At 27.9% G+C, this 17,870-nt stretch overlaps 1 protein-coding gene across 2 annotated transcripts in view; it reads right to left on the bottom strand.

Annotated features, from left to right (window-relative positions):
• Positions 1 to 2,216: 2,216 nt before the first annotated feature.
• LOC129914272 (solute carrier family 22 member 4) overlaps positions 2,217 to 17,870 on the bottom strand; it is a 49,475-nt gene continuing 33,821 nt past the window's right edge. For both annotated transcript variants that reach the window (XM_055993445.1, XM_055993446.1), the window contains exons 2-6: positions 7,833 to 8,785; positions 7,428 to 7,582; positions 7,199 to 7,367; positions 3,280 to 3,740; positions 2,217 to 3,206 (exon numbers count right to left, since the gene is read on the bottom strand). In XM_055993445.1, coding sequence (XP_055849420.1) covers positions 2,707 to 3,206; positions 3,280 to 3,740; positions 7,199 to 7,367; positions 7,428 to 7,582; positions 7,833 to 8,785 — 2,238 coding nt within the window. In that variant the 3' untranslated portion in view covers positions 2,217 to 2,706. The remainder of the gene's footprint in view (positions 3,207 to 3,279; positions 3,741 to 7,198; positions 7,368 to 7,427; positions 7,583 to 7,832; positions 8,786 to 17,870) is intronic.

Genomic DNA, 17,870 nt, shown 5'->3' on the forward strand with positions numbered 1-17,870 from the left:
GATCACACACTTGAATGTCTTCTAGTTTTTGAGAAAATCTATAAGAAATAATGTAAGAAAGGTGTTATTAAAAAAATAAAATCCTGTGAAACACCATTCCTTCTTCGAATGCACAATATGAAATACTAAAAACTATATTTTACTAAAAAATATTGCTCTTTTATTTATAATTTCTTTCTTTTTTTTTATTTAATTGACATTTTTCCATCTAAATGACAAATATGTACACAATATTGTATGAATTTTAAGACTCATTTTTATTCTTAAGGTAGGGGAGAGTGGGGCAGTTTTGAACACGGGGCACATTTGAACACTGCATATAAAATTTTAGTATATCAATCTTTTTTAGAAGTATTTCGATATTTGAACCCGTCAACACGATATCCATAAATGTCAACGACTTTCCATCGTTATCTCGGCTGACTTTCAGATTTATAAGTGGAAGGTGATTTTTATAGTGGTTTTGCATTATTTCAGTTTTTTAGTTGTAAGAGTTTAAAAAAAAATTGGCACGTGATTTCAAAACGCAATACAGTTTTTGTTAATGGTTAATGAATTTTAAACTAATTGACGGTGAATTTTTGAATGAATATATTAATGTTAAATATTTATTCAACATTTTATGTCGTTGACACAGTGGGGGCAGTTTTGAACAAGTATGGTGGGGCACTTTTGAACATGTTCAAAACCGCCCCGAGCAGTTTGTGTCAGACATTTTAAGGACACTTGAATGTGTTTTATTTAATAAATCGTAATGTTCTTATAAAAAAAATAATGAAACTAGCATTTGTGGGCAAAATTAAAGAAAAAATGGGAATATGTACAACATAATTGAAGATTTAAAAAAATGCCTGAATTCTTCAAGTTCTGCTAGACTGTTCTCGATGAGAACTCGATTATATACCGCTTAAGCGTTATAGGAATTAAAGTCAAGCTACCTACACCAATTAATGCTCCTGATACATGAAGAACATCTTTTTTTTTAACATTTGGATTTAATGTCTAGAAATATATCTATACATTTATATTGAAAATAAATCTATTTTACTCTGAGAAGCATAAATGGTATGAATTCCATTTTTCTAAGATATTTTAAATGAATTTTTCTTGGTTTTTGTTTTTCTTTTGAACTTATAAATGTGATAATCTGATAACTATAGTTTAAATTTTAATGTTATTTTTTCTGAGTTTTTATTATTTGTTGGTTAATTGAATATGATATAATAATCAATTTGGAGTTTTTGTATATTCTTATTAAAAAACTAATAAAAAGTTAAGTATTATTTATTCATTACAAAGAAATTAATACTGATGTTCAAAACTGCCCCTTTTATGTTCAAAACTGCCCCATACATGGGGCACTTTTGAACATAAGATCTAATATTGGTTAAAAATTAAAATTAAATATAAATAATATGCTAAAATAACCAGCTATAATTTAAAATCGAAGTTCAATATCACTGCTTCATATGAATAAACTTAACAGATCAATAAATCGAATAAATATCTTTCTAGCAGTTGCGAAAGCAAAAAGTGTTCAAAACTGCCCCACTCTCCCCTACATAATCGCAGTAGGTATAGGAACAGCAATTTTTTTTATTAAACATATCGCTTTTTTTAAATTGTTTTAAAAGAATTATAAATTTTTTTCAAATAGTTTATTTTTTTTTTTAAGTTTTTAATTTTAAAATTATTATTATTATTTACATTAGTATATATTTGTATTATAATTAAAAAATATATAAGCTAAAATAGTGTCTTTTATTCTTGGTTCTCTCCGAAGTATTTCGCTTCAAATTTTGTTGTTGTTTTTTTTATTGTTTTCTTTTTTATATTTAACGATATTTACAAAATTATTAATTTTTTGTTTTAATTTTGAATTTAAAATATTTGCGCAAAAATAGAATACTACTGATGGGTCTTTTTTTTTATTAGTTTTTTGTCAATTGAGTTTGGAAAAAAATTAATAAATATCGTTATGTTGCTTTAAAGGGTTTCTTATTTAAAATAAATAACTATACTTAAAAATTAATTAACAAGTTTTAAATATATAATAATTAGATTTGTCTATTAAATACTTTTTTTTTTAGTATTTTAAATAATCAAAAATTGCTTTTTTTTTAATTTTTTTTGTTTTGTAAAATAAATAATATATTATAATAGGGAAAGGTAAAATTGACAGTTTTTTGTTAGGAGGATAAGTTTAACTTTTTAGACTTACTACTTTTGTTCATAGCTTAAAAAAAGTATTTATTTACAAAAAAAAAAAACATTTTCAAAGTAGCTAAATGAGGCGCAAGGAAAGAGGCCAATAGGTCATAAATCCATATTGGAATTGTAACCCAAGTGCGACATAACTCCACACTTTTTTTTCTACACTTATATCCCATTAGGAAGGAAAACAAGTTCATATTGAAATTGTGGAGTTATATCCCAACTTATGGGAAATAAAGTCCATCATGGACTTATGTCCTATGGATCGATTTCCCTGCGCTGCTAAGTGAATGCTTGTGCGTAATTTATAGCTCACAAAAAAATGTTTCATTTTGTAAATTTTGAGTAGAAAGTTGACAACTTTTTTTTTTATATAGTGTATGTTTAATTTCTAAAGGTTTTTGAAACCATTTTTTTGAGAAGCCTTTTGTAGTTAAAATAAAATAATAAATATAAAATAAGAAATAAAAAAACACAAGAACTTTTTTTTTATCACACTTGTGGATGTTCATCGTGGTTTTTTGTCGTCCAAATGCCGGGTATTAATTCCGGAGGTAGATTCGATTTTTTGCTAAACGCTTGATTATTGTTATTGTTGTTGTTATTATTAATATTCGACGACTGATGGAGATTTGTAGATGGATATTTTGTGTCTTGTGTTGACGTCGTCGTCGTCGTCGTTAGTGTTGTCTTTTGTTTGCTTATTGTACGTGGACTAGATATAAGGATGGATAAAACTCCACCAATAATTGTAAATGAGGCAAATGCCGATTGTGGCACAAGCTGCCCAAAAATCACAGTTGCCCCAACAAATGGAGCTGTTAGGAGCCATATTCGTGCCCAAACTATTGTCGAATATGCACAGATTTTCTTTTTATCTTCAGTAACTAATTCTGTTGTGCATGTTGTGAGAATTGATAGTGTGCAAGAGATTGCAGCTTTTGATATCATTGCAGATAGCATTAGAAGGGCTACACGTGGATTTCCTTTAACTGGAAGAAGTTTAAAAAGAAGGAAATAAGTACAAAATTACTGCAGTTTCATTAAATAATAGCTCAAACTTACTACTATCAGGAATCAACCAAGCTGACCAAGCAATCATACCGGCAACAATATTAAATGCACCTGTACATTGCCACTTTTTACTTGTTGTCAGAATTAACAATAATCCAATAAAAGTTCCAGTTATTTCGGAGCAACCAGCTATTATCGTATTTATTTCCAAATGTTCTCGACTAAATGAACGTATATTGAGCAACATTCCGTAGTAGACTACAATGTATAAGGACCAACACAAATGTACGCAAATCATGTGTCGGACAGCTCGAGGACCCTTCCATAGGGACCACCATCCAGATGGAGGAGCTGCTTCCATACTTGTGATTGCTTGCAATTGTAGTTGTTGGTCAATATCATGTGGAAGACAGTATTTTGTGCCATTCATTTCGATGCATTCTTGTAAAATTGCCTTAGCTTCGAGAACTCGACCTCTTTGTATCATCCAACGCGGTGAGTCTGGAATCCACCTTAAATAAATTTAAGTCTTAGTAAAAATTTTGTTAAAATTAAAATTCTCTTAAAATATGATACATTTTGGCTGGAAAACGATTGATACAAGTGTGATTTTGCATTTAAACAGGGTTGCCGCATTCTTGAGTTGGCTTATGTACATATACTTGGCAACTGGTCTTATATTAAAGCCCTTCTACAGTGCTCATATTGACAATAAGTTATACCTGCACCTGAATGGTATTCTGAAATACTTCAATTCTGATTACTTCAACTGCATAGAGAGCAAGTCAATGTACATATAGGCTACTTTTTGAAAAAAATCAAAAAAGTAAAAGTTTTCAAACTAATTTTATGATAGTTCTTCTTAAATTTAAAATAATAATGTAGAAAGCTTGTATCTTGGTTTCAAAAACAATTTTTGTAGGTTTTTTTCGAAAACAAATGACGCTTGTAAGAAGAAACAAGTTTTACCTTGGTAATTTTCCCTCTTTTTGCAAAAAGTGGCCATTGTTGTTATACCTACAAGCTCCAAAATCCAAAATGCAAGAGTACATATGTATACAAATTTTCATTAACATCGTTTGAATCCTTTACTAACTCGTCAGAAATGAAGAAAACGGTTCTATGACCGGTAATGTTAAAAACGGTTCAAAAAATATTTCTATAACTGCTTAAGTAAGTTAAGACAAACAATTTTCAGTGGTCTTATGAAGCTTTCCAATTCAAAGTCTAGATACTTTTAATTTAACTATAAAAAAACGAAAAATTAAAACCATCTACATCGAGTTAAGTTCTTAAGAAATCCGACTTTTTATTGGGTAATTTTTCCATATTTTTTAAGTTTTGTACCCTTTCAGAATACAAAAACTTAAATAATATGGAAAAATTACCTAATAAAAAAGTCGGATTTCTTAAGAAAATTAATTTTATCCCGGTTATTTATGGAATATTCTCAACAATGTTATACCATTTTGAAAAGAGAAATGAACACACGTAACATCGTAGTGCATTTTTTTTACACTGCGGTTCATTCAATTAGAATCATGTAAAATTTTTTAATACTAAGTTGGACAAAAAATTGAAATTTTCTTTAAAACTGATGCAGCTGAGTAAAAATTTTTGAATGCATTTGGTAGCAGGGTTATTCACGGTTCCGTAACAAAAAAAAAAAAATGAGAAAAAATAAGATTTGTAGTCACGGCACATAAAAAACCTTCACAGGGTGACTATTTTTTTCAACTTTTATTCAAATGCCCATAACTCACAAAACATATGTATGGCTGCGATTTTTTTTATTATTTTTCTGATAACTGTCCACCTACCCTATCTACCGTTTTCGTTTCGACGTTAACTTTTGGGACACCCTGTATATAAAATATATTTTTGTTTCAAAAATTTTACTTATTTTTGATTTAACGGTTACTAAAATAGTATATTTATATATAAATATACAAAACTCGTCAGAAATGAAGAAAACGATTCAATGACAGGTAATGTTAATAACGGTTCAAAAATATTTTTTTACTTTAAAAATACAGGCACACACAGCTTATAAAAAATGTTTTCAAAATCGTTAGAGGCGAGTAATTTATTAAAAATAAAATGCACGACTGGGTCGCACGAACTTGCTCTTAGAGATAAAGTTGCTTAAATTTTTAAGACTTTTTGTATAAAAATTTGGAAAAAAAAATAAAATTCGTTTTTTAAAAAAATAAAATAAAATCTGGAATCAAATTGCCCTCCAAAACAAATATGCAGTTTTGATTGATATATTAAGGTATATTTTTAGAAAAAAAATTTCAAAATCGTTAGAGCCGTTTTTTAAAAAACTAGTTTTTTATAAATAATTTCTTGTAAAAAAAAGTTTTTAAATAAAATTGGTATGCCCTTTTGTAGAAATCACTAATCAACATCTAAATACAAAATTTCAAAAAAATTCAATGTCCCGTTTTCAAAAATTTGATTTTTCAAAAAAAAATTTTCAAATTTTTTTTAAAAATCCAAAAATTATTTTTTTTTGAAATTTTGTTTTTGGCTCATATTAAAATTATATAAATACTTTTTCACAAAAAGTTTCGTTGAAATCGAATTAGCAGTTTCGGAGATAATCGGATTTGAAAAAAACGGTTCTATGGCAGGTACCAAGTTTGGCATCAATCGGCCCATCCGTTTAGGCTGTAGTTTCGTTTACAGACAGACAGACAGACGGACTTCCGGGACCCACTTTTTTGGCATTCTCTATCATCGTAATGTCATGGAAAAATGCTATCTCAACTTTTTTTTTTTACGAATGCATAACTTGATATATAGTACCTATATCGCAAGTAAAAATCAACATTACGATGATGGAGAACTCCGAAAAAGTGGGTCCGGCAATTCCGTCTGTCCGTCTGTGTGTCCATCTGTACACATTTCTACAGCCTAAACGGGTGGACGGATTTTCTTAAAAATTTTTTACAGATGATTTTAATGGAATTCTGAAAGTGTACCTCCCATAAACATTTTTCAATTTAAACCAAATATCTCGAAAACGCTCTAACGATTTTGATTAAACTTTGCAGACGTAACACTGAGGGAAAAACCGCAACGTTCAATGTTGATTTAATGTTGAAAAAACTAACATGAAATGTCTTTAAATTAAAATTGAAACAACTTAAGAAATTTTTTTATTTTTGTCGGACTTCAGCTTTTGTTGCATTTTATCACCCTAATTTCCAACAGTGAGATAGCACAGTGGTAAAGCATTCGCCTAGTGACCCAATTTTTTTTTTTTTTTTTAATAAATTGATGCTTTTTTAAAGTTAAAACAACTTTGATTTAAAAATGTTTTATAATGGCAAACCACTTTAAACTAACCATGTTCTACTTTGATTTTAAAATTTTCGTCTTCAACGCAAAATCATTCCGAAAAATAGTTGGATCAACGTGGTTTTCGTTGATTTTAAATTTTTTTTTCCTCAGTGAATATTCAAAGCGATTGCAATAAAACTGCATTTTTATTTTTTCCAAAAAAAAGTCAAATAAAAATTTTGCCCTAAATGTCGGCTCTTCCTCAATATTAATTTTTTTGTTTTATTTATATAGAGCCAGATTTAAAAATCTACAAGTAGATTTGGTAGATATTTTTTGACTTTTCTGCATTGCGATATCTCAAAAACAAAACCTATAGATATCGAGCAAAGACCTCAGAATCACATCGAATTCTTCAAGATTTCTAATGCATTTTGAGTTTTCTTATTTCGCAGTGGAAATAGTCTCTCGAAAAAAGAACCAAATTCAAATAATTAAAATCCCATGCAATTTCCGGCGTTCTTCAATTTTCTACAGGTCGAGATTTTTAAAGTACCTAATGAAAAACCACTAGATTTCTGAACTGCTACCTTTTATTTTTCCTAAGCAACTTTTTAGCGCAAAATCATATCGTAGGTATATTGTTTACTATCCTAATTTTACCATTTAAATTTTTACTTACCTCCATAAATAAATAAGTATGACAGTCGGCCATGATATTGCCATATAGAGAAATGTCCAGCTCTTTGAAAAGCTAGCAACTCCTGGTAGCATTATGACACCAACAGACCAAAATTGTTCAAACAGTGTACAAACTACAGTTCGATATGTCCCTGTTGTAATATCCATGACTGCAAAAGATGAACGTTTATTTAAAAGATAGAAAGAAACAATTATTTCAATTTCCTTACAAATCATAGCTCCAGCGGTATACATTTGACAACAGCAAACAGCTGAAAGGCAGCGAAAGAACACATGTAATTCATAAGATGAAACGTGACCCGTTAAATTACCGCATATTATTTGAGTAATCATTCCAAAGAGCATAACATTGCGAGGACTAAAGCTGTTAAGTAACAATAAATACAAATTTTGAGCAAAATGAAAACAAACAATTTGGGCTAATGAAAAGGTGCATTTCTGATAACTGTGATAAACTGTGATAAGTAGCAGCTAGTTTCCAGAGATTCTGACTGATGTTTAAAAGCAATTCAGAATTTCTACAAAAGCTGCTAAAATAAAATAATTTTCAACGTATAACTTATTCCTGGTGCAAGGCCTTTTTCGTAATAGATAATGTATAAAAAAAAACTTACTACTTAAGTAAATGAGTGGCCAATATGCCACCTGTTAGAACACCAAACAAATGGAAGAATTGTGTGACAGCAACCAAAATATCACGTGAGCATACCAAATCGAACTGAGTTATCAGCGATGGATAATCCGATTTATGCTCGAAGGCTTTGCAAGGAATAACTGTAGCGTTCTTTGTTGATGGTTCATCCCACAAACGTGGTTCCATGTCTTGATGTTGATAATGATAATATTGATGAGCATGTTCCAACGCATCCTGATAAACATTACAAAAGTCTATATTAAACTCATGATCTTCCACTTCTTCCAGTGCCGGATGTGAGACTTTAATCCATTTTGTATGATTTCGCGGACTTAAAGTATCCGGTGGTTTACAATAGAATTCACCATGACGTGGGGCAGGTGCAGTGAATATGATGCATGCCATGAACCATGAGGAGGGTATTTTACATAGGAAGATCAATAAGACTGTTCGGAGTTGCCATTTGCCCCATTCGCCTGTTATTTTTCCAACAGCATCGACTTTTGTTTGCATTTTAGTGGCAGCTTTAGGTGGTTTTCCTTCGATTAGGGCAAAGGAATCGACTGGATAGAGGGTTTGTTTGTGTATGGGTGTATTATGTAGGGATTGTGTAGATGATGTAGCGTCGTAAATGGCGGTAGCGTTGGTACCGTCTGAGGTATCTAATCGGGTAACTGATGAGGCTGAACTTCTTCTTCTGCAGGATATATTGTTATTAAAGTTAATATTATTATTTCGACTTGTTGTGGTGTTGTTGTTGTTGTTGTTATTGTTGTTATTATTAGGTATTCGTGCTTCGTTTCTCACATTCGCCGGAGATGAAGACAACGATTCAGGTATCGCTATGGGAGCTAGAAGTGGTGTTGATATGTTTGTTACGGAGGTGGGTAGTGATTCAGTTTTGTCTTGATTCCGCAGGAGTGGTGACTCCGCCTGAAAATTTAGGAAAAAATATTAAAACAAATATTTGCAGCTTATAAAAAATTATAGAAACAGAATCATTTCGTTTAACTTTAAGGATTTTTTTGGGTTTATTATTACAGTCAAATTAAGTTTTGACATTACAAAACCTTTGAACAGGACGTTTTTTTAGATGCTGTTGTTGTACAAAATGCAAATCTCCGTACCATTTCCCCCTTAAATTGATGTATTAAATTGATTTATTTCAATTCACATTGATGATATGAAAACCGTGTGATTTAACATTTGATACCTTTTATGGTTAAGAGCTTGACGCTCTATAGTTACTACTTGGGTACATAGAGGGCGGCAATTTTTAGGTCCCCTTTTAGAATGATTTCGATTTTTGTTTGGTTGGAGGGAAAAAAATTAAATGCTAAGAATATTGAACTTAAAATTTTAAACCTAAATACCAAAAAAAGCAGAGAAAATATCAATTTAAAAAAAATGCATTTGAAATTAAAAAAAAAATGCATTTGAAATTTAAAAAAAAAAAATATTTATCGCAAGTGAAAAGAAATTTGTATTAAAAAACAATATTCATTGCAACTGAAAACAAATTGAATTGAAAAAAAATTTTTTATTGCAACTCAAAAATATTTGCATTAAAACAAATTAAAAAAACATTGCATTAAAAAAAATGATGTTGCAACTGAAAAATATTTGCATTGAAAATAAAATTTTTATTGCAAATAAAAATATTTTGCATTAAAAATAAAAATATTTTGCAATAAAAATAAATTTTATTGAAAATAAAAATATTCTGCATTGAAAAACAAAAAAATTCAATGCAAAATGTGTGCATTAGGTACATATTTTTTTTTATGTTCATCGAATTTTACAATTTTTGACTTATGTGAATCCAACATAAGGGTCAATATTATTATTATAGAAATTCGACGAATATTAGAATAAAAATATTTAATGCACAATTTTTGCATTAAATTTTTACTTTCATGGAGAAAAATTTTTATTTGCAATACAATTTTTTTTAAGTGCAAAATATTTTTATTTGCAATTTAAATTTTATTTTTTAGTTGCAATAAAATTTTTTAATTTAAATTTTATTTTTTAATTGCAATTAAATTTTTTTAAGGCCAATTTTTCAAGAGTCAGATAAACCTCAGATAGAGCTTATTCTTAGGAATAAAAGTTTTTTTTTTTTATATTGACATTTATTCTTCTGATAGTCTAACTGACGATTGAAAAATCAGGGCTAAATGTAAAATTTTTTTTATTTGCAATAAATATTTTTTTTAGTGCTAATATTTATCAGTTGCAATCAAATTTTTATTTAATTTTTTCTTTCAGTTCTAAAAATATTTTTTTTACTGCAATTTTTTTTATAATTTTTATTATTTTTTCTTCATTATTGGAAAACAAAAGCATTAAAAAAATGATTTTTTACAACCCTGGTCTCTTCTTACTTGCAATATATTGGTACTATACCTCTATAGTACCAATATTGCAAGTAAGAACATTATGGTGATGAAGTATGCAAAAAAAAGTGGGTCTCGCAATTCTGTCTATGTGTGTGTCTGTCTCTATCTCTAGCTAGAATCTTAACCACAGCAGCGATTTGCTTCAAATTTGGCAAATAAGTGTTTTTGGTTATTTAGATTAGAACCAAAAATAACGGTTCTTGCCGTATGACCAAAATGAAAAAGGTTGTTTTTCTCACAAACGGCTCTGATTCAAGAAAAAAATACTTGTAATGTAGCAAACTTTTGAAAAAAAAAATATATTTTGAACAGTTATTGACGGTACTTGCCAAAGAACCGTCTTGCTGAGGTCTTACTTTCTCCTAAGTTTAAGTAACTTTAATGTTAAATTTAAGAAAATTAAAAAAAAAAAACACTTTTGGATTTTTAAAAAAGTTCAAAATTTTATTTTTGAAAATCAATTTTTTGAAAATGCATCAATGAATAATATTCAATTTAATATGTTTTAATATATCGATTTATATTTTTTTGGCATACCTACAGTTTTTTTTTGGAAACTTTTATACAGGGTGTCGCAAAAGTAAAGGATCAAACGAAATATGCTGATAGGCCAACTTAGGGGCTCTAAGAATTTGGTAACTTGTTCCTAACATATCCTTACGGTTTTCGATTAGATCATTAGATGCAGTTTTTGTGAAATTTTGAAAAATCCCAACTTTGCAACAGTATTTTGTTTCTTCCGACCATAAATTATTTTTGGTTTTTACTATTCTTTCACTAAAATATTGCCTGATATATTTATTTCATTCGCCATTTAACTGCAAACTAATTAACAATTCCAAGTTTTATGAATACTCAATTTCTTACTTTTATTTCAGAGCCGAAAAACATTTGTATGGTCTGAAACTGGTTTATTATTTAAAAAACCTGTACCGGTATTGCAGTTTTCAAAAAGGTATAAAAGTTGTTTTTTTTTAATAAAAGAAACTCCCAAATTCTATAAAACTTTTCGATTTTTTTAAATTTACTTTTCACAGAACCAATCCCACAAATCTTAAAGAAACCATGAGAATTTGGTTTTCATTTTCTGTTACGTCTCTTGTATTTGAGTATGCATAACACTTCAATGGGGATACAAATATTTTCCAAACCTACAAACATTAACATTTGTCTTCTATATGGCACGTGTCTGGTGTTAATTTGTTGAGAAAGATATAAATCTTATATCCTAAAATTATTGTTCTTCATTTATTTGGCTTTTTGTTTCTGTTCATTAAAATACAGAAGATATAAAAAAGTTTCTGAAATTAAACAAAAAATTGTAACCAAAAGAAATAATAAATTTGTTTGGAAAAAAAGACTATAAATAAATTTATTATCATTTGTTACGATAAAATGAAACCACATCCACCATAAAAAGGTGCTACTTTTACTGTAATAGATTCAATATAAAGTTATGTCACACAAACAAAAAAAGACACAAGACCAATCGAGACATTTATTAATAATGTCTAAATCGAAGCTTTTCAAATAAAGTTAGAGGACATATATAAAAAAAAATAAACATTTCTCTGTGGATGGAATATGAAATATCTTATATACTATGATAGGGATAGGGATACCTTTTGTGTCAAATAAAGGTTCAGTAGGTCAAATAACTTTTTGATGACTTTTTGTTGTTTTTTTTTTTTTTTATTTGAGTCAGTCTATCGAAATATCTTGGGGGAAATCTACGGTCAGACGGGTGTTATCAAAAGAGACAACTTGTTGTTAAGATTTTTCTATAAAAGAAATACAAAACAAAATTGTATCAATCTGTTGAAGGATTTTGTACTGAAATAAGACCCAAAGAATTTAATCTTTTTATACATATACCATAGAGGTATTTATATATTTTAAAGAAACTCTTTATTGAAATAGCCTATAGGAAATTAGATAGCAAAATGGAATGTCGAAAATTAAAAACATGGTTCGATTTTCAAAAGTATTTTTCACCAAAAAACTTTGCCTGCGGGATGGTAAATTTTTAATGACCTAAAATATATGATATATGTAGGTATAGTATATGTCAACATAGTAAGTAGTAGTTTTATTAATTGATCAGTGATAGCAAATGTAATAAGAATTTTTAAAGTTTTCAATTTAACCGTTCACTGTGGCGTATGTGGAACATTTTTTTCCACTCGTAAATGTTTCACCGATAATGAACTTTTTTTTCATTGTTGAACAAGTAATGTAGCCAGTTGACTTATTGGGCATTCACTGATCTGTTGAATAATATTAAGAAAGTACATAATAACTATCAAGAGAATGGGAGAAATTATCTTGTAGTACATTTAAAATAGGCATTTAAAAAATAATAAAATGCACGACTGGGGTAGAACGTACTTGCTCTTATGCTTAAAGTAACTCTAATGTTAAAGCTTTTTATTCAAGAAAATTAGGAAAAATTTGATATTTTCAAGAAATTTCATAGGTATAATAAAATCTGTTTTTATAATTAATTAAACACCGTTTTAAATGATGTTTAAAAAAAAAAACAAGTATGCCATTTTATTACTTGTAATAAATATAAGGTATTTTTAGAAAAAAATTTTCGAAAATCGTAGGAGCCGTTTTTTTTAAAAATAATTTTTTATATATAAAAAATTTCTAACATTTGTTGTTGGTATGCCATTTTGAAGAAATTATTAATTTACACATAAAAACTAAATTTCAAAATTTTTCATTAATCCGTTTTCAAAAAATTTATTTTCAAAAAAAAAATTTTGAAATATTTTTTAAAAATACAAAAATGCGTTTTTTCTAAAATTTTAATATTACCTTTACTTAAACACTTTTGTATAAAATTTTTTATTAAAATCGGGTTAATGTTGTACGAGATATTCAGAAACGAAAAAAACCGTTCTATGACAGGTACCTTTAATAACTGTACAAAAAATATTTTTTTTATTTTAAAAGTTGGCTCTTATGTGTAATACTACAAACAAAAATTTTAATCAAAATCGTTAGAGCCGTTTTTGAAAAAAAAAAATGAAATGAAATTTGTCAAAAAGTTTTTTTTTTTGGGATAATAACCCAGGATAAAGAAAAGGGAGGGGGTGAAGCTCAAAAACATAGTGAACAAAATTGTTTGTGGAATATTATCATATTACACATCGTCCCATTTTTGTTTAAGATTTTTTTTTCTGTTAAAATTTGCTCTAGAACTTAAAAAAAGAATAGATACAAAGGTTTTAGTTTAGAAACAACTCAATCAATATGTCATAAACATAACTTGATTTCCTTTTGTTCAATTCATAATTTTAATTTTTAGAAAAATGTATATTTCTTTTAAGAACAGAACAAAATTTGCTATGTAGATACGTGGTTCACGCAGAAACGGGACGACATGTTTTTAAGGTATTTTTTGATGCTGAATCTAATGAGTCAAATAAAGTCAATACGATTGCTCTAAGAAAAGTTATGGCCGATTAAAAACAAGGGTGCTTGGATGAAGGTTTCAGATAAAGCAGAGACAAAGGATTCATAAAGTTCTTAAAAATATTTTTGGTAAAAGGGTTTTTTTTTTTTTTGATGGGTTGGTAAAAGGGTTTTTTTTTTTTTGATGGGTTGAGTTATGTGTATCATAACAGATGACTTAAATTTTATTAATTTTTAAAACTTGGTGAAAAAATTTTGATTGGTATAAGAATTTATAAAGTGTACAAAATTATCTTGAGTGAGAGGGTGTTTTTTTTTTTTTAAGAAATGATGAAATTCGGAATTAGTACCACAAAAACTTGGAAAAAATTGTTACACCAATGAAAATCGGTAAAAATTTTTCATTTATAACAAAAACCAAGAACCCAAACAGTCTATACAAATATTTTAGGTTAAAGGGTGTTTTTGGGAAATAGGGAAATCCCCTTTACCTTTACGAAATTCATTAAATATGTTCTCTTTCTCATGTGAACTACGAATAAAAGAAATCTTTAAATTTTTTTCATGTGAAAGAATGATTTTTTTAGAGGTAGAGAAAATATGGGTACATTTGAAAAAGTGTTTAATACTAGAGTAATATTATTGGTACCCTATTGAAATTCAGCAATTATGTTACTTTTAAAATTAGAAACAATAATCTAAAGTGTCTATAAAAATATCATGGTTAAAAGGGTGTTTTTTTGAGTGAAAACAAAAATGATGGGTCACCCTAATGAAATTTGGTTAAAACATTGAATTTGGGATAGAAAGCAAGAATATAAAGAGTTTTCATAAAAAAAATATAGGTGAAAGGGTGTTTTTTTTAATCGAAGAGACAGTAAAATCTGTAATTGGTCCCAAAAAGCCAAAGATTCGTGTAAAACGTCTAAGAACTTAAGTATAAACGTTTAATTTGTCATCAAAACCAAAAGTAAAATGAATCATTGGCTTTTTGGGACCAATTACAGATTTTACACTATTTTATATTTATCAAATAGTGGCTACTGGCGAAAACAACGGCGTAAGATATTCCAAACATTTTAATTAAATAACAAAAAATGGCCCTCTATAAAATAAATAGGTAGTTTAATTAAATTTAAAAAAATATCCAACAATTTTAATGAATATGTCCCATTTGTTGTTTAAGTTTCATTTTTTTACAAGCGTTGTTCCAAAGTGTATTTCCAGTTCCCAGGTTATTGACAGACCATAACATTATTGACGAGTAAACCAAAAAAAAAAAAAAACTAATTTATTCAAACATCTTGTGTATACCTGATAGGTATTAAGTATTTAGATCTCGCAGAATTAGTATTAAAACAGGTGTCAAAGTCTGTCAACGAATTTCAATCAAAATAACATTTGAGATTATCTGTATAAATTTCCATAAGAAATTATTTTTATAATAACAAAATAATATTGTAATATAAACAAAACAAACTAGAAAGAATACTAAAGAGTGAATTTTTAATATATAAAAAATAGTTGTTACTTTTATTCCAATACAAAGTCTTGTTGCAAAGTTTTGACAAACTAAACCATTTATTTAACAGAAATCTAATTTCTTAGAAATTGTCAAAATATTAATAAATTCACCTACAACTTAATTTAATTTCTACAAAATAGCAGTTATCAAGTTTTAGCAGCTAACGAAATTTTTGAACAGTTGCGTATTTTTCTGCAATGAATTAAATTTTCGCAAAAATGGATCAATTCTAATTCGGAAAGTTGTCGTTTTCATTATCATGTAAAAATTTTCAGTTTTATTCAGCTGGATAAAAATCTCATTAAATAATTTAAAATTGAGATCAATTTAAGGTAAAAATAAAAAATAAGTGTGTTTCTGATCGAAAAAAATAATATTAAAATGCATTCAATATTTAAACGTTATCCGAATTCAATCGTACTTTAAACGAGTAAAAATCTTAATTTTTTTCACGTGTCCTTTCGTTTTTTTTTTTATATACATACGTACTTTTTTTTGCACTATGTGCACTAGGTCACTTATTAAAGCTTAAAATAAACACATCCCGTTATGTTTTTTATTTTGTATATTGTACCCGGAAGTTAAACTTTCAAAGTAACTAATTTCACTTATTTGGTCAACTGTTCTCTTAAGACTGTCCTTTGAATCCACAAATCCAGAAACGGAGAGTTTTTTTTTTTTTTCTTAATACTAAAAACAAATAAGTATATTAATTGAGCACATGCTGAAAATTGGTCGTACGTATATAATTTTGTTGTTGTTTTACACACCGGCTATTGCCGGTCCAATTACGCCAATAAAACCGTTTTATGCATTTCAAATGAGTATTTCAGAATAAAAAGATATAAATATCTCTGGGTAGTTCACCGGTAAGGTGATATCGAAATGATATGACTTCCGGCATAAGTTCAACGGACACAAAAAAAAAAAAAAAAAAAAAGCCCAAAATTCAAAGGAAAATTTATCTTTATAACTTAAAATTAAAAAAATGTGCGTGTTCATTCTTAAACAATGAATTTGCTTGATTGTATCGGTTAATTCAAATTGGTTGCAATTTGTTAATGATCCTATATGGAGAAATAAAAGGTCTAAGAATTCTGCTTAGCTTATCTAAACTCTGATTCATAGCAAGTATAAACCGAGAGCCCAATAAAATTTTTGGGTATGAATGTTTGTATCAGAATAAGATGAATGAGATGTACATGGGCAAGCTTGCAGTCCCTAGAAGGGGCATCTGAGTAAAAAAGTATAGAATTTAATATAAAAAAATATTTTAATACGTCATGATTTCGAAATCCATTATTTAATAATTATCTTTTTAAGTCATGTTTTTAAAGTATACCTAAACATAGTTAGTAAATTATTATTAATTATTATTGTTTTAATTAGCTATTTTTATATCATACATAACTGTTCATGCTTTACAAGCCTTACAAATCGATTCAAAATAGAAAATAGATCATGGATCAAGAAAAAAACTGAAAAGTCTGAATAAGATTTCAATTTTGTCAAATTTTTTTTACCCCAAATCTCTTCTAAAACAATGCTTAACAGATAACACCCAAACGCGATTGAAATCCTCTTGGATATGAAAAATTCCGAGAAAATCGTTTAATCAATAAGAAAAATTTATGTGACAAGTTAAAATTGTTCAAATAAAATTAAAATTATTAAATTCAGTTAAGGTTTGGTGTTGCAATTCAAAGAAAATAACAATGAAAAAAGTACTTCATTAAACCATAGTCTTTGTCTATTCGCCAGATGCATAGACTCAACAGTTCTTTAAGATGCATTTTTAGACTTTTTTCACATTAGTAAGAAGCATGCAAAAAAAAAATATATTTTTTGGAAATAATTTTTTTAAAGAAAATTTAATATACTTTTATGGAATTTTTTTTTTAGTAATTTATTAATCAATACCTAAAACCAAAAATTCAAGGTTCTGTCTTCAATAATTTTTCTTTTATGAAAAAACTTATTTTTAAAATCTTGTTTTTGACTTTAATTCATGTAAAAGTTTTTGTTAAAAAAATTATTGTTGAAATTAAATTATTCGTTTTCGACAAATACAAAAACCAAAAAAACTTAGAGCTAAAAATCTACGAAGGTAGGCACCGCTAATAAATTAATAATTATTAATTATATATTAAAATCGTAGAGCTGTTTTTGAGAAGATTGAACTTTTACAAAATCGTTATTTTTCGTTTTAAGGAATTAATTAAAAAAAAAAATAACTCTCTGGACAGCGAAGTGAATAAGGCTGTAGCTTCTAATAAGACAAATTGATAAAATGACAGATTGAAAAAAATTAACAGACTGACAGACCTTCCACTTTTTTTTTGCATCTCGATATTTCATATTGTATGTATTTTTTTTTTACAACGCATAACTTGATAAAGTTAAAAAATCGCAAGTAAAAACAGCATTTAGGTTCGAAACCCCTTAACTAAAGCTTTTCATTATAGTTTTTGATTTGGAGAATCTTTTTTTTTCAAAAAAAAATTGCAAAGCAATGGTTAACATGGTACTAGAATGATAGAGCCACTACTACTCAGAAAATGTTACACATACGCCACAGTGAACGTGGATAGAACTAAGAGCTTATAGTAGAGTAACTAAAGCAAATTATTAGGGAACCCGGCCGAACAGCTCTGATTTTAACGATTTT

Source organism: Episyrphus balteatus, chromosome 3, assembly GCF_945859705.1.
Source record: "Episyrphus balteatus chromosome 3, idEpiBalt1.1, whole genome shotgun sequence".
NCBI classification, from domain to species: domain Eukaryota; kingdom Metazoa; phylum Arthropoda; class Insecta; order Diptera; family Syrphidae; genus Episyrphus; species Episyrphus balteatus.